Raw genomic sequence first — 24,936 nt, 5'->3', positions numbered from 1 at the left:
GGCAATTAACGTAGTCACCAGTCCATTGCAGGGCAGACACACAGACAACACATTCACACACACATGCACACTTAAAGGCAATTTAGTGTCTTTTGTAAATAGTTGTATATATTTGTAAATAATCATTTTCGTTTGTACCCTTTTAACCCTGTGCTCCTTTTTCTTCTTCCCGTAACTACACAATTGGTTGCAACCACTCACCCCTAAATGGGTAACAACTGGCTGCTACAGCCTGAAACTACGATAGAACATAACGCATACATGCATTAGCTACAATTACAGAACACTACAGCATAACCAAACTCCATTTATCCAGTGGATTACCTAACACCTACAAGATGTCAGTTTCATCTCTAATTCCAAATGATGGTCCAGCTAAATCTGGTATAGATATAGGCTAGGTTTATACATAGCCTACAATAGCTTTTTTAATTGAAAAATAGATATTTTTATGCTGTTATTGAAACAATCTTGCAGTTAAGACATAAAATGTTAATTATAAAAAATGGCAAGATGAAATCAGTACGGGCCAACAAAAGAGAAAATTTATAATTTATTTGAACTTAAATTTTATGCTGGTAAGATGTAACCTGTATGATGTAACTTTTGATTCTTTTTGGTTTGAAATCGCATTATTTATATGAAGTCACACAGATGAAATGAAGTTGGTTTATTTCAAAGTCTTGTAACACTGAATGCTCTAGTCAGGGCTGCACTGAGAGAATTAGATGTTGAACTTGACGCGTCCAGTTAAAACAGGTTTGTTCATGTCTTTGTGTGTTCAACTATTATGTCAGCAGAGTGAGAGTTATACTTAATACAAATACACTTTGCTGTGGGCTAATATTTTATGCTTTTCAGTTTTATGGTATTTCCTTTTTTGTACCTTTTGTACTATTGTTTGGTTAATTTATACTGCAACTGTCCCGCCTCCCCCAAGACACACACACACACACACACACACACACACACACACACACACACACACATACACACACAACAAGATAAAGATTTCCTTTTTTAACAAGTTACAATAAAATATTGCCAAATATTCATTGTTATTATGCACATTTCTTGTCTCCAAAGGAGAATGTCATAAATACAAACATTGTTTGAGAGAATATTTTGATTTTGTGACTTACCACTCAGTCTGGGATATCTGTTAATGATGAGGTGTGCTTAATTTCTACAAGCTTACTTTTTGAAAGCTACCTGTAAACACGAACAGTACATTGGGCGAAAAGAGACAGGAGCATCATGTTCTCAGTTAATGCTTTAAAAATATTAGTATTCATGAGGATGACCCAAGATAAATATCAACAGGGCAGTTTGGGCCGAATGTGGGTGTTGCAGAAAGTGTGGTTGGGCCATCACCAGGTCACGATCAAAATTTTAGTCAGGCTGTTTGTAGTCATGGAAATTCAAATGACGGTTGGTTAACCAGTTTAACTATGTGTCCTGGATCAGTGTCTTTCACAACCCACTCTTCGCTAATTACACAAGAAAATTGTGTCTTGTAGCACTGAATGCTCCTGTCAGGCCTGCACCGAGGGGATTAGTTGCTGAACTTTACGCGTTCAGTTAAGACTGGTTTGTTCATGTTTTTGTATGTTCAATCATGTGAAAATGCTCAAAAGGTTGAGAATAATGTTATTGTGCAATAACATATTGTGCAATGACATATTGTGCAATGTTATTGGGCAGCAGAACATGATGCTCTTTTCACCCAATACACTGATCGTATCTACAAGTAGCTTTCAAAAAGTAAGGTTGTAAACATTAAACACACCTCATCATTAACAGATGTCCCACACTGAGCGGTAAGTCACAAAATCAAAATATTTTTTCAAACCATGTTTGCATTTATGACATTCTCCTTTGAAGACAAGTAATGTGCATAATAACAATGAATATTTGGCAATATTTTATTGTAACTTGTTAAAAAAGGAAATCTTTGTCTTGTGCTCTGTGTTGTGTGTGTGTGTGTGTTTTGGGGGAGGGGGGGCAGTTGCACTATAAATTAACCAAACAATAGTACAAAAGGTACAAAAAAGAAAATATCAAAAAACTGAAAAGCATAAAATATTAATCCAAAGCAAAGTGTATTCGTATTAAGTGTAACTCTCACTCTGCTGACATAATCTACACACAACTATTTTTGATACAAGTAAATGCTCTTTGAACACTAGTGTCAAAGTAAGTCATTTCACCTCAGTGCTGCATGTATTGAGAAATCATGAAACAGCATCCTGTCTAGGGCAGTTATAACACTATACACCAATGAATGCTATATTAAAAGAAATGTTTCCCTTGGAAACAATAGCGCATTAGTGAATTTGTTTCCTTTACACTTGTGGTACTGAGTAAATAAAAAATCAGTACATGTATATTCGTACTGAATCAAAGTTCAGTAGGTTGAATATTTTCCTTTAGCATAATGATTTTAAAGTTCTAAAGCTACCAACGTAATCCAGATAAGGAACCAAAGTAATCCAGGCAGGCAACTCTAAAGAATGTTTCGACAGTAAGCTATAACTGAGAAAAATCTGATGTTATATTATGTGATAGAGTGAGAACTTAACTCGAGTTTACAATGACAAAAACATGATGACATGTCCAGTGGGATCGCATGCTCAATTTAGTTTAGGGGCAAAAGGGGTGGTTGAAATTATGTTCTGCCTTAACAGAACATCAACATAACTCTCATCATCGTAATGTACACTTTATTTTCTTCGGAAGAATGGAAGAAGTTTCTTTTGTTGTCTCATTCTTTATTTTATTTATGGAGGCAAAAAGACTGAGTGAAACAATATTGATGTGCTTTTTCCTCAGGGTAATGGCCCCAGGCCCTTCTACAAAAATTGGAAGCTGTAATTGTATCCCCCCACCCCCATCCACCCCCATTTTTGTTGTTGCCCACCCAAATAATCCAAATGCCCACCCAAAGATGACATCCTAGCAACACCTCTACTGATGAGGGAAGTGATACCGAGATGGGGTCTCCCATCTACATCGTGATGGAACCGAATTACTGCTGTTTTCCTGTTTTGGCCACTTGTGAAATTGAAGTGCCTTGTGATGCCCTTTCCAGTTGATATTACCTCAACAGGCATCTCCCTCTATCCCAAGATGATGCCACAAGGGCTCATCTGGTTCTCAGGCCAGGGACAGCCACAGAGTGAACAACCAAATACTGTCTGTCCTGTGCTGTAAATTAGAGTATGTAATTGTCGAGAGGGCAGACACCCAATGACTCACAGCACATTTTTCCTCAGCTTTGATGCGTGTGGTGCATTTTTAGACCTGTACATGACACGCCCTTTACAGAGGTCTGACTTGTGCGGACAATGAAATGTTTTCATGCCAAGGGTTTTTTTTTTGTGTGTGCTGATTTTTTTCGGTCCTCTAATCTTCTTGCGCAATAAACCATTTAAACGGCCATCCAGTCAAAGCTCTGCCAAGAGACTTATAAACTCTATCAGGTTCTGCTCTGTACACATTTGTCTTTTTCCTCTCAGTCATAGTTATAACTAGGAGGATCCGATTGTTAGAAAAGCATGAGAATCAGGTCTTGGTGAAAAAGTTACACTTTTAAAGAAATGTCCTCCAACGGGGACAGCTCACAGCTTGTCTTAACTCTAATCTCCCTACAAAGTGGTATAGCTAAATTATACAAACACAAACAACAAATCAAAATGACTTATTCTGCCTCAGAAAAGAGAATGAACGCTTGCTCTTTTTACCTTAAAGTAATCTGTGGCAACTTTTTTCACAGTCTGTTTTTTCAATAATACACTAATTATCAGTTTATGGAGGAAGCAAAATTCCCAGGCTTTTGATGTGCTTGTTATGGTTATAATACTCATTCATTCAATTTCTAAGCCGCTTATCCTAATTAGGTTCGAGCGGGGTGCTGGAGCCTATCTCAGCGTTTACTGGGCGAAAGGCGGGGGAACAAGCTGGACAGCTCACCGGTCCATCGCAGAGCAGACACACAGTCAAACATATTCACACACACATTCACACCTAGGGGCAATTTAGTACCTCCAGTTTGCCTGACTTACATGTCTTTGGACTGTGGGAAGAAACTGGACCTCCGGGAGGAAATCCACAAAGACACGGGGAGAACATGCAAACTCCTGGTTATGATATTGTTCTGAGATTTTCCCTGCCTGTTTATTGACCAAAATTTGAATTACAATTTGGATTCCAAGAAATGACTCCCCGCACTTGCATCCAGGCTCCTCTCAGTTCGTGAGATTGATTAACGGCCTCTGTATACAACACTGAAAACAGTGCTATACAAATCACAAAGTTCTTATCAAAGAAATCACCAAAGATGAGAAAAATAACAGGAAAAAAAGAGCAGCTACTAAAAGCATGTTTGTTAACTAATTTAAAGGGGGGAAAAAAAACCTCACAAAGCTACATTCATTCTTTACTCACTTGTTAAACTTCTGTAAGGTCTGATCTTTGAGGGTGTTTTCACACTTGGTCCCTTTCAGCCCTCAAAAAGAACTCAGAGCGATTAGTCAGCATTTTTGGTACCTATGTGAACACTCCAAACGTACTCAGACTCCTTTGAAACGAACCGCACCGACACCACCTTGGGAAGTCCCAGTTCTGATAGGCCCAGTTCACCACCAAACTACAGAGTCTGTTGCAACCATTCACTCTTAGATAGGTAAGCACTGGCAGCTACAGCCTAAAGCTTAGATAGATCATAACCTATACATGCATTTGCTACAATTATAGAATTCTACTGCATAATCAAATTCCATTTATCCAATGGGTTATCTGACATCCTCAAGACGTCAGTGAAGGCTAATTCTAAAAACTGGCAAGATGAAACCAGAACAGTCTAATACAGAAAAAAAATATATTTTAATATAAAAATCTATGATCACAAGATGCATTATGTAACTTCTGATCCAATTACAATGTTTATGAAGTTACAGACAAAATAAAACTGGTTTATTTCAAATCCTTGTAACGCTGAATGCTTTGCTCAGGCCTGCACTGGAGGAAATAAAAGGTGAGCCTTATGCACACAGTTAAGACAGGTTCATTCAGATTTTTATTTATACAGTGATGCGGGAAATGTTCAAGAGGGCCAGATTAATGTTACTGTGTAATTATTTAAATTTGCATGACTGCAGACATGGTGACTAAAATCCTTCTACGGCCCAACCCATATTTTTTGTGACACCCACACTTGGCCCACACTGCCCTGTTGGTACTTATCTTTGGTCATTCTCATGAATACTAATATTTTTTTCTATTAACAGAGAGCCTCATGCTCCTGTCACTTTTCAACGAATGCACTGGTAGCTTTCGAGAAGTAAACTGTGTTTGAGTTTAAATATACATCATCATTAACAGATAGCTGAGACTGAGTGGTAAGTCATGAAATCAGATATTAATTCAAACCATGTGTGTATCTATTACATTCTCTTTTGCAGACAAGAAATGTACATAACAATTAACCTCAGGTGATATTTTATTGCAACGTGTTTATCTTGTTATGTATGTGTTTGGTGTGTTTGGGGCAGGAGGGACAGGCACATTTAAAATTAACCAAAAGATATTACAAAAAGTGAAAAAAAATTTGTATTAAATAATCTCACCCCAGTGCTGAGCGTAATGAAAATTTCTGAAACAGCACTGTACACTGTAACACTGTATATGCCAATCGTTGAAAAATAACTTCAATATGCATTACATATGCAAATGTTGGAAACAACAACAGTAAATGTCTTGTCTCTACACTTGTGATGCTGAGTAAAGAAAATCAACACATATCTATTCCTGCTGAACTGAAGCTGAATGGGCTGAACATTTGCTTACAACATAATAATTTTGAAGTTCCAAAACTATGTTTGGATGTAACATAAGATCTAGACTGACAACCATCGTAATCCAGGTGGGAAACTTCAAAGAACGTTTCAACAGTAAGCTAAATGTCTAATTATATACTTCGTGAGAGAGAGAGAGAGAGAGAGAGAGAGAGAGAGAGAACTTTACACTGACTTAAATTCAGTGCTTACAGCTGGCCACACCATGTCCATTAGAATCAATGCCAAATTTACTTTAGGGGTAAAAAGGGTGGTTGAAAACATCAACATAACCCTCATCAACATAACTTACGCTCTATTTTCCTATGAAGAGTAGAACAGGTTTTTCCAGAGTTGTCTCATTCTTTATCTTATTTATGCAGGCTAAAAAGTCAGAGCGCCACAATATTCATGTGTTTTTTCCTCTTCAACAGAAACATCACAAAGATGTATCTATTTGATATTAAACCGGTTCTGGTGATACAGTGTGCATCCAACAACAAGAATATGATCCGTATGCGTAGAGTCATTTTTATGTCACTTGCAGTTGCCTTTGCCACACTCTTGTACACATATGGGAACAACAACTTCATTCTTTGCAAAGAAATAAACAATGTGCATGCAGTTTCTGCATGAGTAATGAGGATGATGACCCCTGGTTCATTCAGCGGCACAAGCTGTTCATTGAACCACTGCTGACCAGGAACAATAGTGCGTTCAGCAAAGAGGTTTATAGTTGGTGGCAGGTAGGCTAACCACATTTCAGTAACCTGCTGCCTGCATTATAAATGTCATGATTACATCATTGTAAACCATCATTTAAAATTCAGTTTTAACCCTTTGGAGTCTGACGTCGTTTCGTCTCTGCCGTTTTGCTATAGATTTAGTTTTTCCTTTACTTAGAGCATAAAGAAAGGATTTTCCCCTGCATGCATGGTGTCTTTTTTTTCCAGAGGAAAAGTAAAAAACTCACCTTTAGAATTATAAATGTCTTTATGGGAAACACAGGCATTTTTTTCTCTGCATATCTCTAGAGCAAAAACGGAGACACAATGAAAAATTTAACGGGAGTTGAATAAAGATTTTATTCCCAGCAATAATTTTATAAAGTAAATAAGCAGGAAAGCCCCAAGTCTGTACTTTCATCTAGTTATTACTGCCTCTCACAACTGTGTTTTAAGGGTAGAATTATTCCTGCATAATTATGGTACGCCGCTTATCACCGTCGGCAATGACGTCAATGGCTTCCTCACTCTGGTGTTGGCTCTGCATATCTGTAGTGAGGTAAAACAATTTTTCTGTCAAATAATTAGTTAACACCCCCCCCCCCCCCAGACAACAATTAGCATAACAGTTTTAATATCGTTACAGAATGCCAACTTGTATTTCATTTCTTTCACACACAGCAGGCCTACATGAATATTCATTGTGACATATATATATATATTCAATATATATTCAATATTCAATATTCAATTTTGTGACATGTGTCTTGTCAAGGTGATTTTTGTAACCACACAACCTGATTGCTTTTCTCTCTTTGTCTTAGGTGAATGTGTTTGGGTTTGGAGCCGATAAAAATGGAAACTGGCATCATTATGCTGGTTGAAAGAGATCAGATGCAAAGATAAAAGGAAACTCCTTGAAACATTTCACAAGCTGTATTTGACAAGGTCTTTTAAATTGTGTTTACACTAATAGGGTGTTTAATATGAATGAGATGCATTTCAGTAGAATCCTTTCAATAGAATCTGTAGACACTCACACACACACACACACACAGAAATATTGACCAGTGGGACTTTTACAGTTTTTTACAGTCTTTGTGGAAGTTGCACAAGAGCAATAGAAATGAAATCATTTTTAAGGAAAAATGTATTATTGTTGTTTACACACAGGGTACAATTAAAACAAAAAGCAGAAATTATGTGTTTTTTTTGTGTGCGTGTGTGTGTGTGTGTGTGTGTGTGTGTATGTGTGTGTGTGTGTGAATAAAGATGTAAATTGCTGACGGGGAGAAGACTTGTTTGTACTTGTGGTTGAACCTGTTTGTATTTGCATGAAACTCTTCCCTTCAGAGGCTGAAACAGTCCAAAGAATATACAATATTTTTCTTGGTATGTTAATGGATTTGTGGGTTCTTTGTATACCAAATCAAATCATATATAAGTAACCAATCTTCGTCTAAACACTGGTGCAACTTAAGATGCATTTGATATACCTATCTATTTTATTCGTTTTATGGTCTGTCATGAGTTCATATTTATCTTTTCCTCACATACTATTAAGGTTAGTGTCTTTCCAGCCCAGTTAAGGCCAGACACTAGCTGGTCTGTGAGGGCATAGCATAACATGCGGCGGACTCGCACCTCCAGGGTGGTCCCTCCAATTACAGAGAAGCATCTCACCTATTAATATAAAAACCAGAACTATTTTAAGTGATGTTAAGTGTGTGTGTGTGTGTGTGTGTGTGTGAGAGAGAGAGGGAGAGAGTGTGTGTGTGTGTTGATATGATTAAGAGGGTTTGGCCTGTTTCACCAACCATGTTCAAAGATGATGTAATGAGATGTTGATCTGTGCAGGGCTGCCAATTTTCATGGCTGAACTTGCCTGAGATTGATAAAGATTCAACAAAACAACAGCAGTTTTGGCATGAGATGTACTGAAACCATTGGAATGTTTTTTTGCATCCTACCATGAGATGGGATTCAGGTGCAACACAGATAACCTGTGTGTTCCAGCAGATTAGGCAGTTTAACCAAATTGGGCAGATCAGTGAGACTGAAGTTTTAAATAAGAAGTATCATAACCCTTAAGTAATTACCATCGTTTTCTTGGCTTCCTGTGACTGCAGTGTTGCCTCTGCACAGTCCAGCTCCTCCATATTGTGCAGAGGCAAACCCACAGGTAAAACCTCAACATCCTGAGGTTCTGGGCTGCAGGACTGGCGGAAAGCTCTAAACTCCTCACGGAGGTCCTTCACCTCTCTGGTAATTAATTTCTGCAAGGCAACATCTACTGAAAAAAATAAGAAAATTTAGAACTACTGGATAATTATAAACAGGACAGTCTATGTGAAATCAACCTTTAAAAACCATTGACATCTTCGCATTATTTCCAAGGGTTCAAACCTTAATCTTTGAATGATATTCTGTTGCTGTAACCAGTGTTGCCTTGTACTTAACATTAGAAATACAAGTGTTATTTGCCTGAGCTGAGTTGACCTCTGCACAGCTTTAGGACCACAGCTCAAGCTGCAGATGTTCACCATTTTTTTTTATCTTGCTGCCACTCAAGATAAGTGTGGAATCGTTTGAATTTTGGGTTTTTGCAAGGTATTTGTTAAATTTCTATTGGTTTTAAAGAAATGTTCTGATGTGATGCCAATTTGGGCATAAGAACCTTACAGTTCTCTAAACTAGTTAGAGAAGAACAGATCAAAGTCCTGTGAAGCTCTCCCTCCGTGCAAAGATGCAAGAATGCAGCCTTTATTTATCATTTGGTGTTTAAAATTACAATTACGATGTGATTAAACTCCCTTTTCCAAAACATACCTTCAGGATATAACGCCTGGAAGGAATTGAGTGTAGGAGACAAAAATCCAACAGACTCCAGGTGCTGGGGAGGTTGTAAATATGTGTGGGACTGGGGAGTGAACTGGAAGTCATGGTCTGATGGGTAGGGCGAAGGGTGGACACTGGTGTAGGGCTAGAGCTGTGGAGGCGACTGACAGGAGATAAAAGCAGATGCATTGCTACAGAGAACAACATGAAGTGGTCATACAACTCAACAGGAATGAATGCTGTCCCTAAGCACCACAGGGCCTGCATACAGGTTCCGTTGCTTTCCATCTGTCGATTTCTGACAGCCCTCTGGGTTTGCGGCTAAACTCAAGTGCCGTGTAGGGTCCAAGTCCCTGCAATTTAATTGAAATTTCCTTGACGATCTGACTGGACAACCTAGTTGCAAGTGCTTTGCCCCTGATCCATGTGTACAGAAGTTTCCTAGTTACTCCAAGACAACATAAAGGCATATAATCTAACGGAAACATTGTAACCATTTTCACTATACCAGCTAAAGGTGTTAGGACCAGTGAGGCCTGGTAGAGTGAGGACCCCAAAGCAGACCCAGAGGACAGAACATTACTTAACAGATGCTTAATGAACTCCTTACTTTCCAAAAAAAATCCAAAAGACAAAATCACAGTGATGGTACTGGTGGGCAGAGACAAAAGCTGAAGTCAAAAACAGGCAGAGAAAATCAGGCACAGAGAGTCAGAAAAACCAGGCAGAGGTTCCAAAAAACACTAGGCAAAAACACAATCCGAAAAACAGGCATAGGCGCAGCTGATACGGGATTCACTATGTCAGGTAGGAATCATCACCATCAGAAAGCAAGTGCATTCATATCTTTCAGCATGTAATGTAAATGCTTTATTAGTTATGTTGTCCAAGTACGTAGTACATAAGAGGGTGACGTTTTCCTCAGTGGCATAAAGTAAATAAGTAAGTGGGAATTTCTCTCTCTCTCTCTCTCTCTCTCTCTCTCTCTCTCTCTCTCTCTCTCTCTCTCTCCCTCTCTCTCTCTCTCTCTTTCTCTCTCTCTCCACATCCTGGTGATGTGTGATTGGTGACTGAGAGTGGTCTCTGTGTTGAAACAATGGAACTGTATAATTGTGGAGAGCTGTTGAAAAGGGGTGGTCGATGTTTAGACAGGTCTACAGTGGCAGGCAGACAGCTGGAGTTCAACGCTACTGTGTTGGGTTTTTGAGCAAAGAAATATATATTTAGAAAAAAAGAAATAAAAAGTAAGAAAGAAACCTGTGATCGTGATGCCATCAAGGCCTCTGACAGCACCTCATGAACATGCATATCAACGTAAGGATTTGCCTTTCAAGTGCCGCTGCGGTGAGTGTGCACACACACTACTTTACCACCCCCGTGGTCAGGGGTTCACATAACATTTTTGGTCTGGTTCTCAAAGGAACACCTGAAGATGTTGCTTGGTGCTCACCTTTTACACTGCACGACAGGTGAGTAACCAACAGACAGGCCTGACAGCCCTAGGCCCGCCCAAAACATGCACAGACACCCCCCATCCACCTTGATAATATTACTAAAACATCCTCTCAAACACTCCTGAAATAAAGAAAATGTGTTATAATTTTTTTTATTTCTGTAATGCTTGATGGGTTTGACTGACATCTGTATTAGTCAATTAACAGGTTTGACTTGTTATATGACTTTATAGTTCCATCGGTGAAAACCTTCAACAGGATGTAGCAGCTTGTTTTCCACGCAACACATTCGCGTACTGTAAGCGCATTCATGAAAATTCGGCTAAGGAAATGTCCGTGCGCGTTTCCATCAGCTGTGTTATGCGGATTAAAAATGTACACTGTCCTCACCTCGGGAGGAGTTGCGAACAGCTGTGAGTTTAAAACTCGTCTAAGGCAACTTCAACGGAAATAAAAATCTGTTTCCACCAACCAGTATCATTTTACCCTACGCTAATAACCTCTTTCCGGCGAATAAATTTGTTATGCGCCTTAAAAGATTTGGCGTGAAGTTTAACCTTCAATATGCATTAAATAGTTGGATGGAAACCCAGGTATTATTGTGACAGCATTACACTGTGCGTTTGTTATGACAGGGCATGCGTTTTACGCTACTTCTGGTTAAAGTGTGCTTGATGAATAAAAATGCGCCAGTAGGCTATTTCATGGTTTACTCCATATTCCGTTTCCATGCAAACAAAGAACGGAAGATTGGAGTTGCTTCGTTACTGAGTACGCGATACCTGGCGTCTGTCATTCAGTCCAGCAGTAGGTTACAAAGAATGTGGGTTAATGATGGACCGTGAGTGAAAGGCGTGCCCGCCCATTTTTTTTCGAGGGCCGTCCGAAAATAAATCTCCGGCCACGCCACTGCTATAACCTAAAGATATAGACGTAGATATAACGTTAACTACTCGCTGGAGCTAACTTTGTTAACTTGAAAAAACAACAACCACAACAACAACAAACAAATCCAGTTAATCAAGAACAAAGGCTACAAGTTACACAATTACCAGCTCATGATTAACATTAACACATTTGTCATAATGGCTACCTTACCAGTGACGCGTGGAGAAATTCAATTTTCGTAGATAACTGTCCCAAAAATGCCAAAAATGTTGGTGCGCAAAAGCGCTTCTTATGGTAATACATGCTGCGCATCGTTTATTGTGGCACGCGCACCTGCGCACCACCCATGTTTAACCCTGCCTATGGCTTAGTATTTGATACTTATTGCATGCTTTGGTGATCACGTATCTGAAAATAAAATGCCAATTCTTCTGCTGACATGAAATCTAAACCATAGTTCAAAGTTTAACAACTCAGTGAAGAGATCCTGTTACATACAACCAACGTTAGATTTAATGTTTAATCAGCAAATTTGTGAAGAGAGCAGGCATGCATTACTATTTGCTGCATAAATAAGACTATGTGCTAACACAAGGAGTAAGTCTGTAAATGTAATTGGAAAAAAAGACAGAAATACATCTGGCCAAATAGATATTATTAACATTTTTTGCCTTGCCCTTTACACCCTGGCTCAATAAACATATGAAAATCTGCAGTGATGATACAGGATTAACCTGAAGTGTCACTGTGAACAAAACTATTGTAGTAAATTTGTAGTGTGACTAACTAATGACAAGGCGTCTTGTGTACATGCCACACGTGCATGAAAAATGTCAAGTTTTCGTTTACAGTAGTTGAAAATGAAAAACCAATTGTGTGGTGCCTCTAATCAGTTTATGGTAAATTTGGATGGTCAAAGTGGATGTAATGAAGAAGAAGAAGAAGAAGAAGAAGAAGAAGAAGAAGAAGAAGAAGAAGAAGATCTATCTAACAGCTATCTGTTGTAGAAGTATTGGTTCCAGCTACATCAATCTTTTCTTTTTCATTTTTTCAAAGAACAGGAAAAACCCTGTTAAATTCATCGTTTAATCAGAGAGGGAAAAAAGCCTGATGCCTGAACTATCAATTTATCCACATTTACAAATGAACACAAAAGTCCAATAACTGTCAGGTCATGTTCTTGTGTACCACTAGAGGGAGACACATGTCACTGTGCAAAGGATGACCCAGGCTCACTGTGGGTTTAGGCCTGTGGTGAATGCAGCTATAAAAGAAGAATAAAATTCAACACAGACATCATAGACACACACAGTGCTGGATAATATTCTCAGACATGTTTCTGTGTATGGTGTGTGCAGTCTAACAATATTGTTAGACTGCACATTATTATTATGTGTTTAAGGAGCTCAGTAGCCAAAACTGTAGGTATCTGTGTGACCTGCCCTGTGCCATGCAGATTCACCGCCCGGCAAAGCAGACCCTCATATGAAAATTCATATCATAACTGTCTCCATGGTCTGAGTGAATCTTCTGGAGTAAAACCCCTGTTCACCTGGAAGGCCTAATAAAACACATTTTTATACAATTTATTTTTGCTGTTAACATTTCTCATTTTTTTCTATCTATCTATCTATCTATCTATCTATCTATCTATCTATCTATCTATCTATCTATCTATCTATCTATCTGTCTATCTATCTATCTATCTATCTATCTATCTATCTATCTATCTATCTATCTATCTATCTATCTATCTATGTGACATCTTCAAACTAACTTTAGCAACAAAGTTATTGCATTATCCAAAAAAGCCAGTAGATGGCAGAAAAGAGTCTAATTCACTCCTGCACAGTCTGCTACAAAGTGTTAAATGTAAAGTGTAAAGTGTGTTTTATGATCACCTATAGCTTTCAAATTTAACTTAGAACCTGACTCTAAAACACCATCCAATTTACAATTTTGTTAAATAAATAAACAAACAAACAAACCATTCTTGTACAAAAAAAAACAAAAAAACACAGTGTTCAGCCTGTGGATGAAGGACCCCCATACTGGGACAGCCATACTGCAGTAGGGACTATATTCAACCATTTGTACTGGCAGTGTACTTTTGTGTGTAAATGGAAATGTATTTGCACAAATGGTTTAAGTCGCTGAGTATATGCTGCTAAAATACTGATTTCTAGAACACCTCCAGTCTATGTGTGTATATATATATATATATATACATATATGTGTGTGTGTGTGTGTATATATATATATATATATACAATTTACAATTTAGTTATTTGGCAGACGCTTTTTACCAAAGCGACTTACAATTGGTGCATCAGTCGGATTTCTAATACCTTCAACAGAGATCATAATAAGACTGAGCGTCAAATTGCCCTTTCGCATTGCGCCCCTGGAATACTTTTACAAACAGAAATACAAGACAAAGGTTTTTTTTTTTTTTTTTTTTTTTTTTTTTTTTTTTTTTTCTCTAGGGAAGGGAGGTTAGGCATTGGGGGACAGGTGTGTTCTAAAGAGGTGGGTTTTCAGTTTCCTGCGGAAGATGGTAAGAGACTCCGCAGTCTTGACTGCATGGGGGAGGTCGTTCCACCACCTCGGGGCAATGGCAGAGAAGAGGCGTGGTCGGGAGGAGCGGCTGCCGGGTTCCCGGAGTGAGGGGACCGTCAGTTGTCCGGAGGACGTGGAGCGGAGGGTCCTAGTTGGGGTGTAAGGCGTTATAAGAGACTGAAGGTATGATGGGGCAGAGCCTCTTGTGGCCTGGTAGGCCAGCACCAGTGTCTTGAACTGGATGCGGGCTGCTACCGGAAGCCAGTGGAGTGCAGTAAGCAGCGGAGTGACATGAGAGTGCTTAGGGAGGTTGAATACCAGGCGTGCAGCGGCGTTCTGCACGAGCTGGAGCGGCCTGATGGCGCAGGCCGGCAAGCCAGCCAGTAGAACGTTGCAGTAGTCCAGGCGGGAGATGACAAGCGCTTGGACTAGGAGCTGGGTTGCCTGTTGCGTGAGGAAAGGGCGGATTCTCCTGATGTTGTATAGGGCGAATCTGCAGGATCGTGTGACTGCTGCGATGTGCCCGGAGTATGTCAGCTGGTTGTCGAGGGTGACGCCAAGGTTTTTGGCTGCTGAGGTGGGAAACACCGCAGATCCCTCGATGGTGATTGTATTGTCGATCGCTGGGGAGTTCTTAGCAGGAAAAAACAGGAGCTCTGTTTTCTCCGGGTTAAGTTTGAGATGGTTAGCAGACATCCAGGAGGCAATGTCAGCTAGGCAGGCTGCGATGCGAGGTTGAACCTGGGAGTCAGAGGGGGGGAAGGAGAAGAACAGCTGTGTGTCATCAGCGTAGCAGTGGTAAGAGAGGCCATGGGTGGAGATAACCTGGCCAAGTGATCTGGTGTAGAGGGAGAAGAGGAGTGGACCAAGTACTGACCCTTGTGGGACACCTGTGTGTAGAGTGCGGGTGGAGGAGACCGATTCCCTCCAAGAGACCTGGTAGGAGCGGTCAGACAGATAGGACTTGAACCATGCGAGTGCAGAACCCGCGAAGCCCAGCCCAGCAAGGGATGAGAGGACACATATATATAGACACTGTATACACTGTATATATATATATAATGTGAGACAACACAAATCTGTAGCTAAACAAACACTTTCTCTACTACAAAGTGTAAGGAATTATGGGGCTCCAAAGTTGAAGAGAGCAAACTGACCAAAATTTAGATTAGACCACTATCAGATGTTCTGACTTCTGGCCACACTGTCCCAGCCCTAAGTCAGTCCAGTATTAAAGGGCATACTGTTTAGTATTCAAACAGTTTGTTCTTTTTTAAAAAATTAGACAGATAGAGCATTAGTTTGATTTCTGGAGCTGATTTTTTGTGTATTCACAGGTACTGGACCTCTGGGGCATTCAGTCTTGTATATGACTGTGTAGAGGAACACTGTGCCAGAATCAGAGACCTCAGTCCAGGCTCTTTCGATAACTGGGATGATCTGCCAAATAATACTAACAGAAATATATATTAGTGTAAAGTAAGGCTCAAGCATACACTTGCTGTCTTCACACAATGCCTCTCTCATGAAGTACTTCATTATTGTGCATTTTATTACATGTGTGACACGTATTTTGTAGTTTTAATACTCTGACAGTGTGATCAGGAGACCTTGACATGAAACCATGTCTGAAAAAAACATTAAATGCTAATTAAATCCTCCATACTCTGATTCCAAACACACACACACACACACAATGACTTTGCAGCTCTGATGCAGACTGCATCACTTGAAGTTATGACAAGTCCAATAGCCAACAAGAACAAGATGTTAAGACTGACAGGGTCAGGGTCCATAAAGACCTATACAAGGAGTTTGGGCTAAAAAATTCCCTCCAATTTGCTTTAAACAATTATTAAGTGTTACAAAGTGCCAACTAGACAACATAGACAAGTGCACAAAGGTTAAAGATCGTGAAGCCCATAGTAGGTCAGACAGCTTGCACTACCTGATCAAACACACAGTGATACTGATGTATAACTGCCTAAAGGGCTGAATAACCTGTGAAAACAATGTCTTTATTTACTGGTAAGCTACTACTATTGGATGATATCAACGCTTAATAAAACTGAATTACAATAAATTGCAGAAGTGTCATGGATTGGGTTTTCTCTTCCTGTCCTGGATGAGCAACATTTTCATATTCTTATATCTTTTTGGATAACTTTATATCAGTCATGCATTCTCAATATGAGCAGTGTGTGTCTTCAGGAGAAAGCAAAAACAGTCACTTACATGCGAGCTGGAGGTTGGGCGTATTTTTTTGCTTGGAAGTGATGGCATCAGAGTGGCCGTTACAGATGTGCCAAAAAGATTTTTGGCTGAACTTTTGTTTCTGTAATATTGTTGTCTCTTTACTTGCTACGGTTCTTCAGGATAGTCTGACGTTTAATATGGCGAATTATTTAAACGACAAAATTGTCCTCGGAGAGAAAAGGGCTCGCTATTGCTGTGGTGAGAGAGGGCGAGACACCGCTGACGTGCAGTATTTCTAAGACTCAAGGTGATTTATTCAAACCAGTGTTGTTCAGTGTGATTCAGAGAAGACAGACTTTTCCCGAAATGAAGAGGAATTCTCTCTTCTCTTTGTAAAATTTGAGAGATGACGACTGGATATCGTGGCTGGAAGTCTAAGACATCCAAACAGATGTGAGATGATATGTGGGTGTCCGCTTGAGTAGTGTCATTTGAATAAGAGTTGTGTGAGATCCCCTGGGGAAGCAATGAAAGCTGGAGAGAAAAGCCAGTTTCATGCAAAAGTTTAGCACATATTTAACCCCTGATAAAGCTGGAAGAGCAATGATCACTCAAAACCCCTGGGGTAGGCTCCAGCACACCCCACGACCCTAATTTGGATAAGCAACTTAGGAAATGACTGAATGAACAATTACAAAACAGATTGTAATAAGTCTTGATTCAATTAAGAGGGCTAGTAAGTACAAAATGCCAGAAAGGAGAATACTGTGATGCATCTAAAGAAATACATTTTTAACATAGTTGTAGAAACAAAATTATACACAGAGAGGGCACAGAGAATGTGAATTTTTTTTTTTTTTCAGTAATCCCTCCAGGCATGATTATTTTGAGTTCTTTAGCATTAGAATCTTATCACATCTGTTCACAATTAGTGCCTAATGACATATGAGACTGATAATGGCTACAAGAAACTCTTGTTCTATCAGAACCAACACTGGAAAGCACTCACAAATTCTGACTGGATTCCTCTCATTTTCAACGTTGTATTTTTTCCTCTTTTGGAACGGAGGGGTAGTTTCAAATTGTGGCCAATGACAATGACACAATAAATAAGGACCACCACAAATATGCAGGTGTGCTAACCCTCTGTGGTTTTATTGGGAAAACATATACATCATTCAATCACTTTTCATTGACAGCGCTCCAAAGCAGAGAGATAAAAATCCCATTATCTAATCACATAAAGATTAACCTGAACCCTCATCCATAAATAAACCGTAAAGTGATAATAGATACCCTGAGACATTAATGACCAACATTAATCACACTAGTTCAATTTCCAAGGTACATGTATGTATCTGCTGCTCTTCAAGCACATTGATAAGACAAGTATTATCCCTTATTTCATTCAAGTTCTTCTGTGTTCTCAAGATTACGGAGGCATGACTTCTAACTGTTTGCACCCAAAATGGAAACTCTGATTAAATGGGAATGTCTGAAAAGATGTAGCAATGGCAAAATAGATTTCAATATCTGATTTATCTAACACCCCTGGAATGACAACCTAGACTTCTTGTATTTCGACTTGGGTTAAGAAAGCAATCAAAATATTTGCTATATATACCATTTGTAGCAAATATATATGTGATCAAAGTTTTCTGGCTTTATCTTAGTAACAAGGTCTCAGATGAGACCTATATATGAGAAATCTTTCTAACTGATTTTGAGCTAGAAAGACATTCGGTCAATGCGGTCTTGGTCCATCTTGGACTTGGCTTTCTTCTTCAGTAACAGGATATGTTCAGTAAACTCACGGACCGCCCCTCTTCCTGCAGGGCTACGACAGTTGTACTTAGCTGCGTTGAGAGCCTCTGCAGGGGCATCACCTGGTGCTGCACTCAGCCCAGCCAGGTTTAAACAACTCACATCCAGTATATCAGTGCCTGAGGACAGAGTTGATGGAAGAGTATTATTCAACCTTAGGTTTTTGGTCAAATGTCAGTGACAATGCTATTCTAATTCAAGTGTATATATATATCATGCTAAATTACAAACCATAGCATAGTGACATTGTAATAATGTGTAATGTTCTGAGCTGAATGTTTGCTTAAAGACCCAAATAAATAAGAAACTATTCTGGCTCAAAAAATGTTTTCATGATGGAGTCAACTTTAGTACTGAACAACAGTTTGGAAATACTGCCTTCAACAAACATCCAAATGGATGTCAAAGGAACTTTACAGAACAAGTTCACGACAGCTTGACTGTAAGACCAGTTCAGGGGTGGATTCAGGGGTGGATTTAGGCATGGGCGGCATGGGCAAGTTGACTCGTGGTTATGGTGTCACTCCGTACCACCAGCCAATCTTACGTCTACATCACAAGGTACACAATGTGATAACGTTTAAGAAGAAGGGTGAAGTGCACACTGGCTGTGCAGTATATTTTGTTGCTTTGGGAAATCCGAATGACCAACAGAGATGACTTGATTGTAAAGAACAACTGCTTTGTAATTCCATCTAAAGTAGGCTACCCTAGACGCCGAAAATATGTTCTTGCCCACGTTCACGCTAAGGGCGCTACACAAGCTAAATTCGCCGCTGGACCAGTTAATGAGCGTCTTATCTTTCACTGACACCGCTGAGGACTCACTGCCATGCCCTTGTTCTCTCTCTCTCAGTCTGCGGGTCATTTTATGTTAGATTTGTATATGCACTTCCTGACCCCTCACTTAACTTTGGTTAAGCTTGTCCTCTTTCTTTTGTGTATAAATACTCCTAGTGATCCCTGGTTTGGTGTGTGGAATTGTGTTGTCATTGTGTTGTGTATACTACAAGTCTGAAACTTGTACATTCCAAGAAATCGTTTGTTAAATCCAGCCTTGTTCTGATAAAAGTGAGAAAACTGCACATGTATCCAGAATTGCCTACAGTCCATGATACTCACCCAGGTAGGCCACCTTCTTCCATACCAGCCCTCTCTCTTTCATGAGACGCTCCACTACAGCTTGCCGTTGTTCCACCCCATGCATCACTTTGCAGCCTGCATGCCCAGCAAGTTTGTCTGCCAGAGTTTTGGACACGGGATCCTCTTTTGAGGAGATCAGAATCACCTGGATGGGATTAGGAAATCACACATTAACTATTTACAAGGACAGTCGCCTTGACTCAGTAACAAGTTTACAACACTTCATGTATCATATCATTTGTGTTACAACACTGTACAGTTGGAAAAAAAAATCTAAAAATATTTCAGTTGTTATGAGAAACCGAGTTTGTGAAGTGTTTAATTTTTTTTTTTTTTTTTAACTTAACCTCTAGCAGTTTGTCGAACATAAAGAGCGGGCGAGAATCAAATGAAAACAGAGAAAAGAGAGAGAGAGGCTGGCACAGGAGGTGCTACCTGGTATGGAGACTCACTGATTACAACCAGCTCCCACAATCTGGCTCTGAGGATCAACCCAAGTCTTTTCTTCTTCCTTTCTGTTCAGTTTTGGTTTTATGGGATCCCCACGAAAAAAAAAAAGACAAAAGAAAAAGAAAATGCTGACTAAATTTAACCGTCATGCCAAGTAGAGGCGATTACAAAGGTAACCATCTTCAAAGAAAACACGCTCTTCCCCTCATTCCTTCACTCTGTCCCTCACGGGTGAGTTTCACGGCAATCTTCAGAAACCAAGCCACACCCCAGTGCCAGCCAAGAAAGAAAGTGATTGGATAGAGTGCATGCCTGTCAGATTGCCCTAACAAAATGATCACAATGAAAGCTAGGTCCATTAATAGGTTACCTCCACACCATCCTTCTGAAGCATGTGGATGCCCATCATGTCTCTACTGTTGATGGACACCATTTCCTCTCCAGATAAAGATATGTATAACTGTCCATCTGTCAGACAGCCTGACACAGAACAAAACAGCAGGTTGACCACCTCCAACTCCTCTTTGCCAAAATACCCATACCTGTCAGAAACCAGCATGTGAGTTACACATTCAATCAGTGATGCCACTATGGGCAAAACTTTTGGAGGATGATACGGTACGGTGATCCATTAGGGCTCTATTATAGCTTACATTGCCAGGAGACAAGAGTGGGCTTCAGATTTTTAGCAGTCATGAGCAAGATGCCATTATTAGACAGAAAAGACAGCATGTGCCCTCATACAGCTGGGTTTTTTGATCTCCCAAACCAAAGACCAGTATGTGAGGTCTGGAACTTATGACATAGCTGGGCCAAAACTGAAGCTCTCTGCATTCACAACAGCGAGAAGCTCCAGTCCAAGCAGATATAAACATCACTCAGAGTCAGCGCAAAGAAATAAGGAAAACCCCAAGACATTTCAAAGGAACCATTAATTGCTGCACTGTGCAGGTTAGGACTTTAGAATCAGGTGATGGGTTTTAGCTTTCAAGTATTCAGCAGCACTGTACTTGTCAAACACATGGAATCACTGTCACTACCGACATCCAAGAGCATACAAAAAAAAAAGACTTGACAAAAACCGATATGGATAGTGAATTCAGCTCAGCATACATCATAGCAGCACAGGTAGATGATGCAAAATGTGACTCCTTTAGGTGACAATACTGACAGTGTTCATCCAAAGTCAGTGAAACAGGAAGCATGTTTACACAGGCAGCATTTTAAATCAATGCAAGTCCCCATGACAAAGCCTGTCTCAAATATTAGATGCCTCAGATAGGCTGGGTATATGGCCCCATCGCATGTATCCTTAACTGATATGGCAATCGCAAACTGTGATGAGACAATAGGATGGTACTGTTAGATAAAAATCTTGTCAGGGTGTAATGACTTGTCATTAAAAGTGTTTCATTTACCTGACAACTCTTTGCTCTGCAACAGGCCAGTCAATGTCCACATCAATGTCTACACTGTATTCTGGAGGCATCTCATAGTAAGTAACTTTCCCCATCTTAGAGAGGGAATAAAATAGAACAATACACACAAACATAGAAAATACACTTTCAGCACTGGTCCAGCACATAATCTTCATTTCTGGGTCCTGGTTTGAGAATTCACATCATACGGCAAGAAGATACTTGATAGACTCCTACCTGAGGGACACCCTTCTCAATGAGCTCTCTCGTGTTGATGTAGAAGGAGCCATTTTCACACAATTCTCCGTCCCAGTCCTGGCGGCGTGGCCTCTTGGATGGATCTATGTTTAGGGGTTTAGAGCATCTGCCTTCTGTGAAGAGAAAATCAGAATAGACATGTTAGGAAAAGAACTTAACAGAGTAAACTTAAAGGAGAAACCCCAAGACAAACCCCAAGACCACAACAAAAAGAAGCTTACACATTAGTTTTAGAACTGGTTTAAGGATCACATTTGTGATGAAACTGAAATATTTAAGCATTGTACAAGATGAGCTTAAGTAAATACAAAATGAATGCAAAAACTTTTTAATATCACAGAAGTAAGGCATAATGATGTTACTCAATACCGTGAATAACGAGTGAAGAGGCAATCATTTTTTTTAAGTACCTGCTTGCTTGACCTCCTCCCAACGGAACTGGTGTCTCCTCACCACAGAGAAGACAGAATCATAACCCTGGTCTAAGATCATTTGCAGTGCTTCTCTAAGATGGCGTGGGTGCAGGCAGGGTGAGGTGGCTTGGATGTGACAGATAACGTCCACTTCTGTGACACAGATGATGATGATGGCCACAGATTAAACTCACAGTATCTAATCACACAAGCTCAGTTTGACACAGCACAGAACAAAGAGATGTGTGTTTCATCAGACACAGAGGGAAAAGCGCTGAAAATAAACACTATTCATTTCCATAAGAGCTCAAATGGAATGTGAGGAACAGAGCTGTGTCATGTCTGACAGTGTCACCAGTTCAGTTAAGATACATTATTACACTGTGACCAATTCATTTTGATATGAAATATGGAACAGGCAAAATTCACACACATATAGACATGGCATTTCTTATTTTAGTGAGGCGTTATTCCATAATTGTGCATGACACTACAGGATAACTGAACTGTTTGTGTAACAAGAGTGTATAGAAATTATAGTTAATAATGCATGTTTTACAGTTAGGCATTGTCACAGTAATGTCTTTATAATGATCTAAGAACAACATCTTTCAAACTAATACATTAATTCAGTCACACATATTTGTTGAGTGTCTATCTAATGGGGCTGTGCAGTGGAGATGCTATTTGTGTTTGTATTTGTGTTTGTATTTGTATTTGTATTTTTATAGATACAGGATGTGGGTGTGCTTTAAAATAGCAGTGGTTCAAACAAAAAGAGAAGCTATTTTAGGTGAAAATCCACTGGTAGTTGTCATATAATCACATATCCCATATCCCATTAGGAACGCTAAAAATCTTTGAAAATGTCTTATATGGTAAAGCTAAACAGTAGCAGCCTAAACTCTTACTCTTATAACAGTCGCCTAAAATGAGAAATATGTACACAACTCAACTTAGGGACGGTGACCAACCAGAATTTTCTTTCTATGTAAACCATCGATCAGTAGCCTACCATCAATACGGTAAATATAGGGGTAGTAAAGTAACACATTTTAGAACATGCTAAATATAATTTATGTAGGAAATGGCGTCCTTGTCTTCAGACTTCGATGAAACTGACCTGGCTGTCTGGCCATGCACACACACACACACACACGCACACACACACGAAGACTTGCTCTCTCTCCCTCATTCTGTTCCGTGTCAAGAGCTTCCTGCCATCTCGAATTCGGAAAATGCAATAAAGCCAGTAAAACAACAAAAGATACTGCCATAATTATGGTTTTGCTTGTTAACAGGATTTTTTATGATTCGTTTACAGTTTGTTTTTATGGTGCTTTTTATGTGTTTCCGACTAGTCTATTCGGGTTCGTGCACACCCCTGGTATGTTATCGCGTTCATTTACCTGGTCTCTGTCGGACAAACTCTTGCATAGTGTCCAAAGAACTAGATGAGTCCTGGGAAACCTCAAGACTGCGACGGTGGACTTGTGCCCCCCAAGCTTTGGCCACTTTTTCAATTTCGTCATGGTCCGTTGATACCCAAACACTAGTACAAAAGAATACATGACATTGCCTACATTTTCAATTCTGTGATGCAATTAAAAATCTCATTTTTTTAAGTAATACAATTAAAACACAAATTAAAATCATGCGAAATAAAATCAAATTAAATTAAAGAGTTTGCGTTTTTATTATATTTCGGTTCACTTCATTTCCTTTTTTTTTAAATTGAATTTAAAACTTTGAAATGTTAAAATGGAATCCAGTATCCTAATGTCAAGCAATAATAGCTAAAGTTCCACACAGCAGCAGGAATTGAACGGTTAGGCCTGTCATTACTCTGTGGACAACTTAAAGCAGACGGCCCAAAGGGGAAACTTACAAAAAAAGTGTATCTTGGCTGAGTAAAAACAGATTTTTTCAAGCAGTTTACTGTTCTTCAGCACAAACGATGAGCTAAACAGAAATAAGTCGTTGTTGTTGTTTTAATCGCCGCTTCGAAAGTGAGCGTTTTACTAATGAAGTGGCGATTAAAACAACAACAACAACAACAACAATAACAACAACATTACATCAAGCATTTTCTTCCCTATAGAAATCCACTGATGGAAAATGTTTTATATGTCATAAAAACACAATTCTCGTGTTCCGCTTCTCGCTGCCTTTCCGAAACACTGTTAAATAGGATTGACACGGTACTGCAAAACGTTACGTTTCAGAGAAGTCTTTTTTTTTTTTACTATTATTATTTTTTTACAAAGTCTACCACAAGACAAAAAATGACATTACTAGCTAAAGTTTTAATAAGGAGATAATACGTCCACTATTTTCGCATTTGTTGTTTTCACTTCAGTAGGCTTTTTATTGGTAAGACATTTAAACATTTATACAGAGGCAAAACTTTTTCATGAAAACCCGAGCGAAATGCGTTTGTGAAATACTTATTCTTTATGAAAGGAAAAACGTATGTAAATTAGGTGAGTTATGTAAAGTAAACTAACAGAGTAACAACCTGTCAAAGAGGTCGGAGTCTACCGCTGCTCGAAGCACCCATCCAATAAGCGGGACTCCGGCAAGCAGTTTAATGTTCTTCAGAGGTATTCCTTTGCTACCTCCTCTAGCAAGGATAAGCGCGGCAATGTGTCGACGGTTGCTCCAGTCTTTTATGCTGTCTTGTGCGCTTGGTGTATTAGTTCCAGAGACAGGTTTACTTTTATCTGCCATGATGGCTTCGCACAAATCATTAAGGTTTGTGAGCTAGCGAACCGATAAAAAAAAATGTCACTGCACCGAACACGCATGACACGCCTACTCACACTAGCGTAAGATTTCTGTGCTAAATTCCAGTTAGTGCAGCGCATAACATCATGATTACAGCGGGTAAGTAATGAAATCCCGTCACGTCGCTCTAAGACCTGTGGCGAAACAAA

General features: G+C 39.5%; 2 protein-coding genes across 4 annotated transcripts; both read right to left on the bottom strand.

Moving 5' to 3' along the window:
• Nucleotides 1-1,194: 1,194 nt before the first annotated feature.
• On the bottom strand, nt 1,195-15,312 carry LOC115823720 (uncharacterized; the record flags this gene model as incomplete). The annotated part of the gene is made up of 6 exons (XM_030787748.1): nt 1,195-1,212; nt 6,808-6,864; nt 8,659-8,852; nt 9,389-9,542; nt 14,257-15,039; nt 15,235-15,312. Coding segments are annotated over 6 exons (1,284 nt in total), but the record flags the coding sequence as incomplete, so codon positions are not given.
• A 2,312-nt stretch (nt 15,313-17,624) lies between these two features.
• Nucleotides 17,625-24,769, bottom strand: LOC115823895 (N-acylneuraminate cytidylyltransferase). 3 transcript variants are annotated; one of them, XM_030787930.1, is made up of 8 exons: nt 24,519-24,769; nt 23,410-23,552; nt 21,998-22,153; nt 21,567-21,700; nt 21,330-21,424; nt 20,282-20,453; nt 19,441-19,606; nt 17,625-18,437 (listed from the first exon to the last, which is right to left on the bottom strand). In XM_030787930.1, exons 1-8 carry the CDS (start codon nt 24,728-24,730, stop codon nt 18,223-18,225), a joined length of 1,293 nt encoding a protein of 430 aa, XP_030643790.1. In that variant the 5' UTR covers nt 24,731-24,769; the 3' UTR covers nt 17,625-18,222. The 3 variants fall into 3 exon arrangements, with proteins under 3 accessions (XP_030643790.1, XP_030643792.1, XP_030643791.1); XM_030787932.1 differs by lacking the exon at nt 20,282-20,453 and adding an exon at nt 19,897-19,972; XM_030787931.1 differs by having other exon boundaries at nt 21,567-21,697.
• Between the last annotated feature and the right edge of the window lie 167 nt (nt 24,770-24,936).

The sequence above is a fragment of the Chanos chanos genome, chromosome 11 (assembly GCF_902362185.1).
Source record: "Chanos chanos chromosome 11, fChaCha1.1, whole genome shotgun sequence".
Classification (NCBI taxonomy): domain Eukaryota; kingdom Metazoa; phylum Chordata; class Actinopteri; order Gonorynchiformes; family Chanidae; genus Chanos; species Chanos chanos.
This window is presented reverse-complemented; position numbering and strand designations above follow the sequence as displayed.

Coding starts and splice junctions, on each gene's coding strand:
- LOC115823895 (XM_030787930.1), bottom strand. CDS start 24,730: ATGGCAGATAAAAGTAAACCTGTCTCTGGAACTAATACACCAAGCGCA. Junction 22,154..23,409: donor GTTTGTCCGACAGAGACCAG/GTAAATGAACGC, acceptor TCTGTGTCACAG/AAGTGGACGTTATCTGTCAC. Junction 18,438..19,440: donor GAAGAAGGTGGCCTACCTGG/GTGAGTATCATG, acceptor CTCTGTCCTCAG/GCACTGATATACTGGATGTG.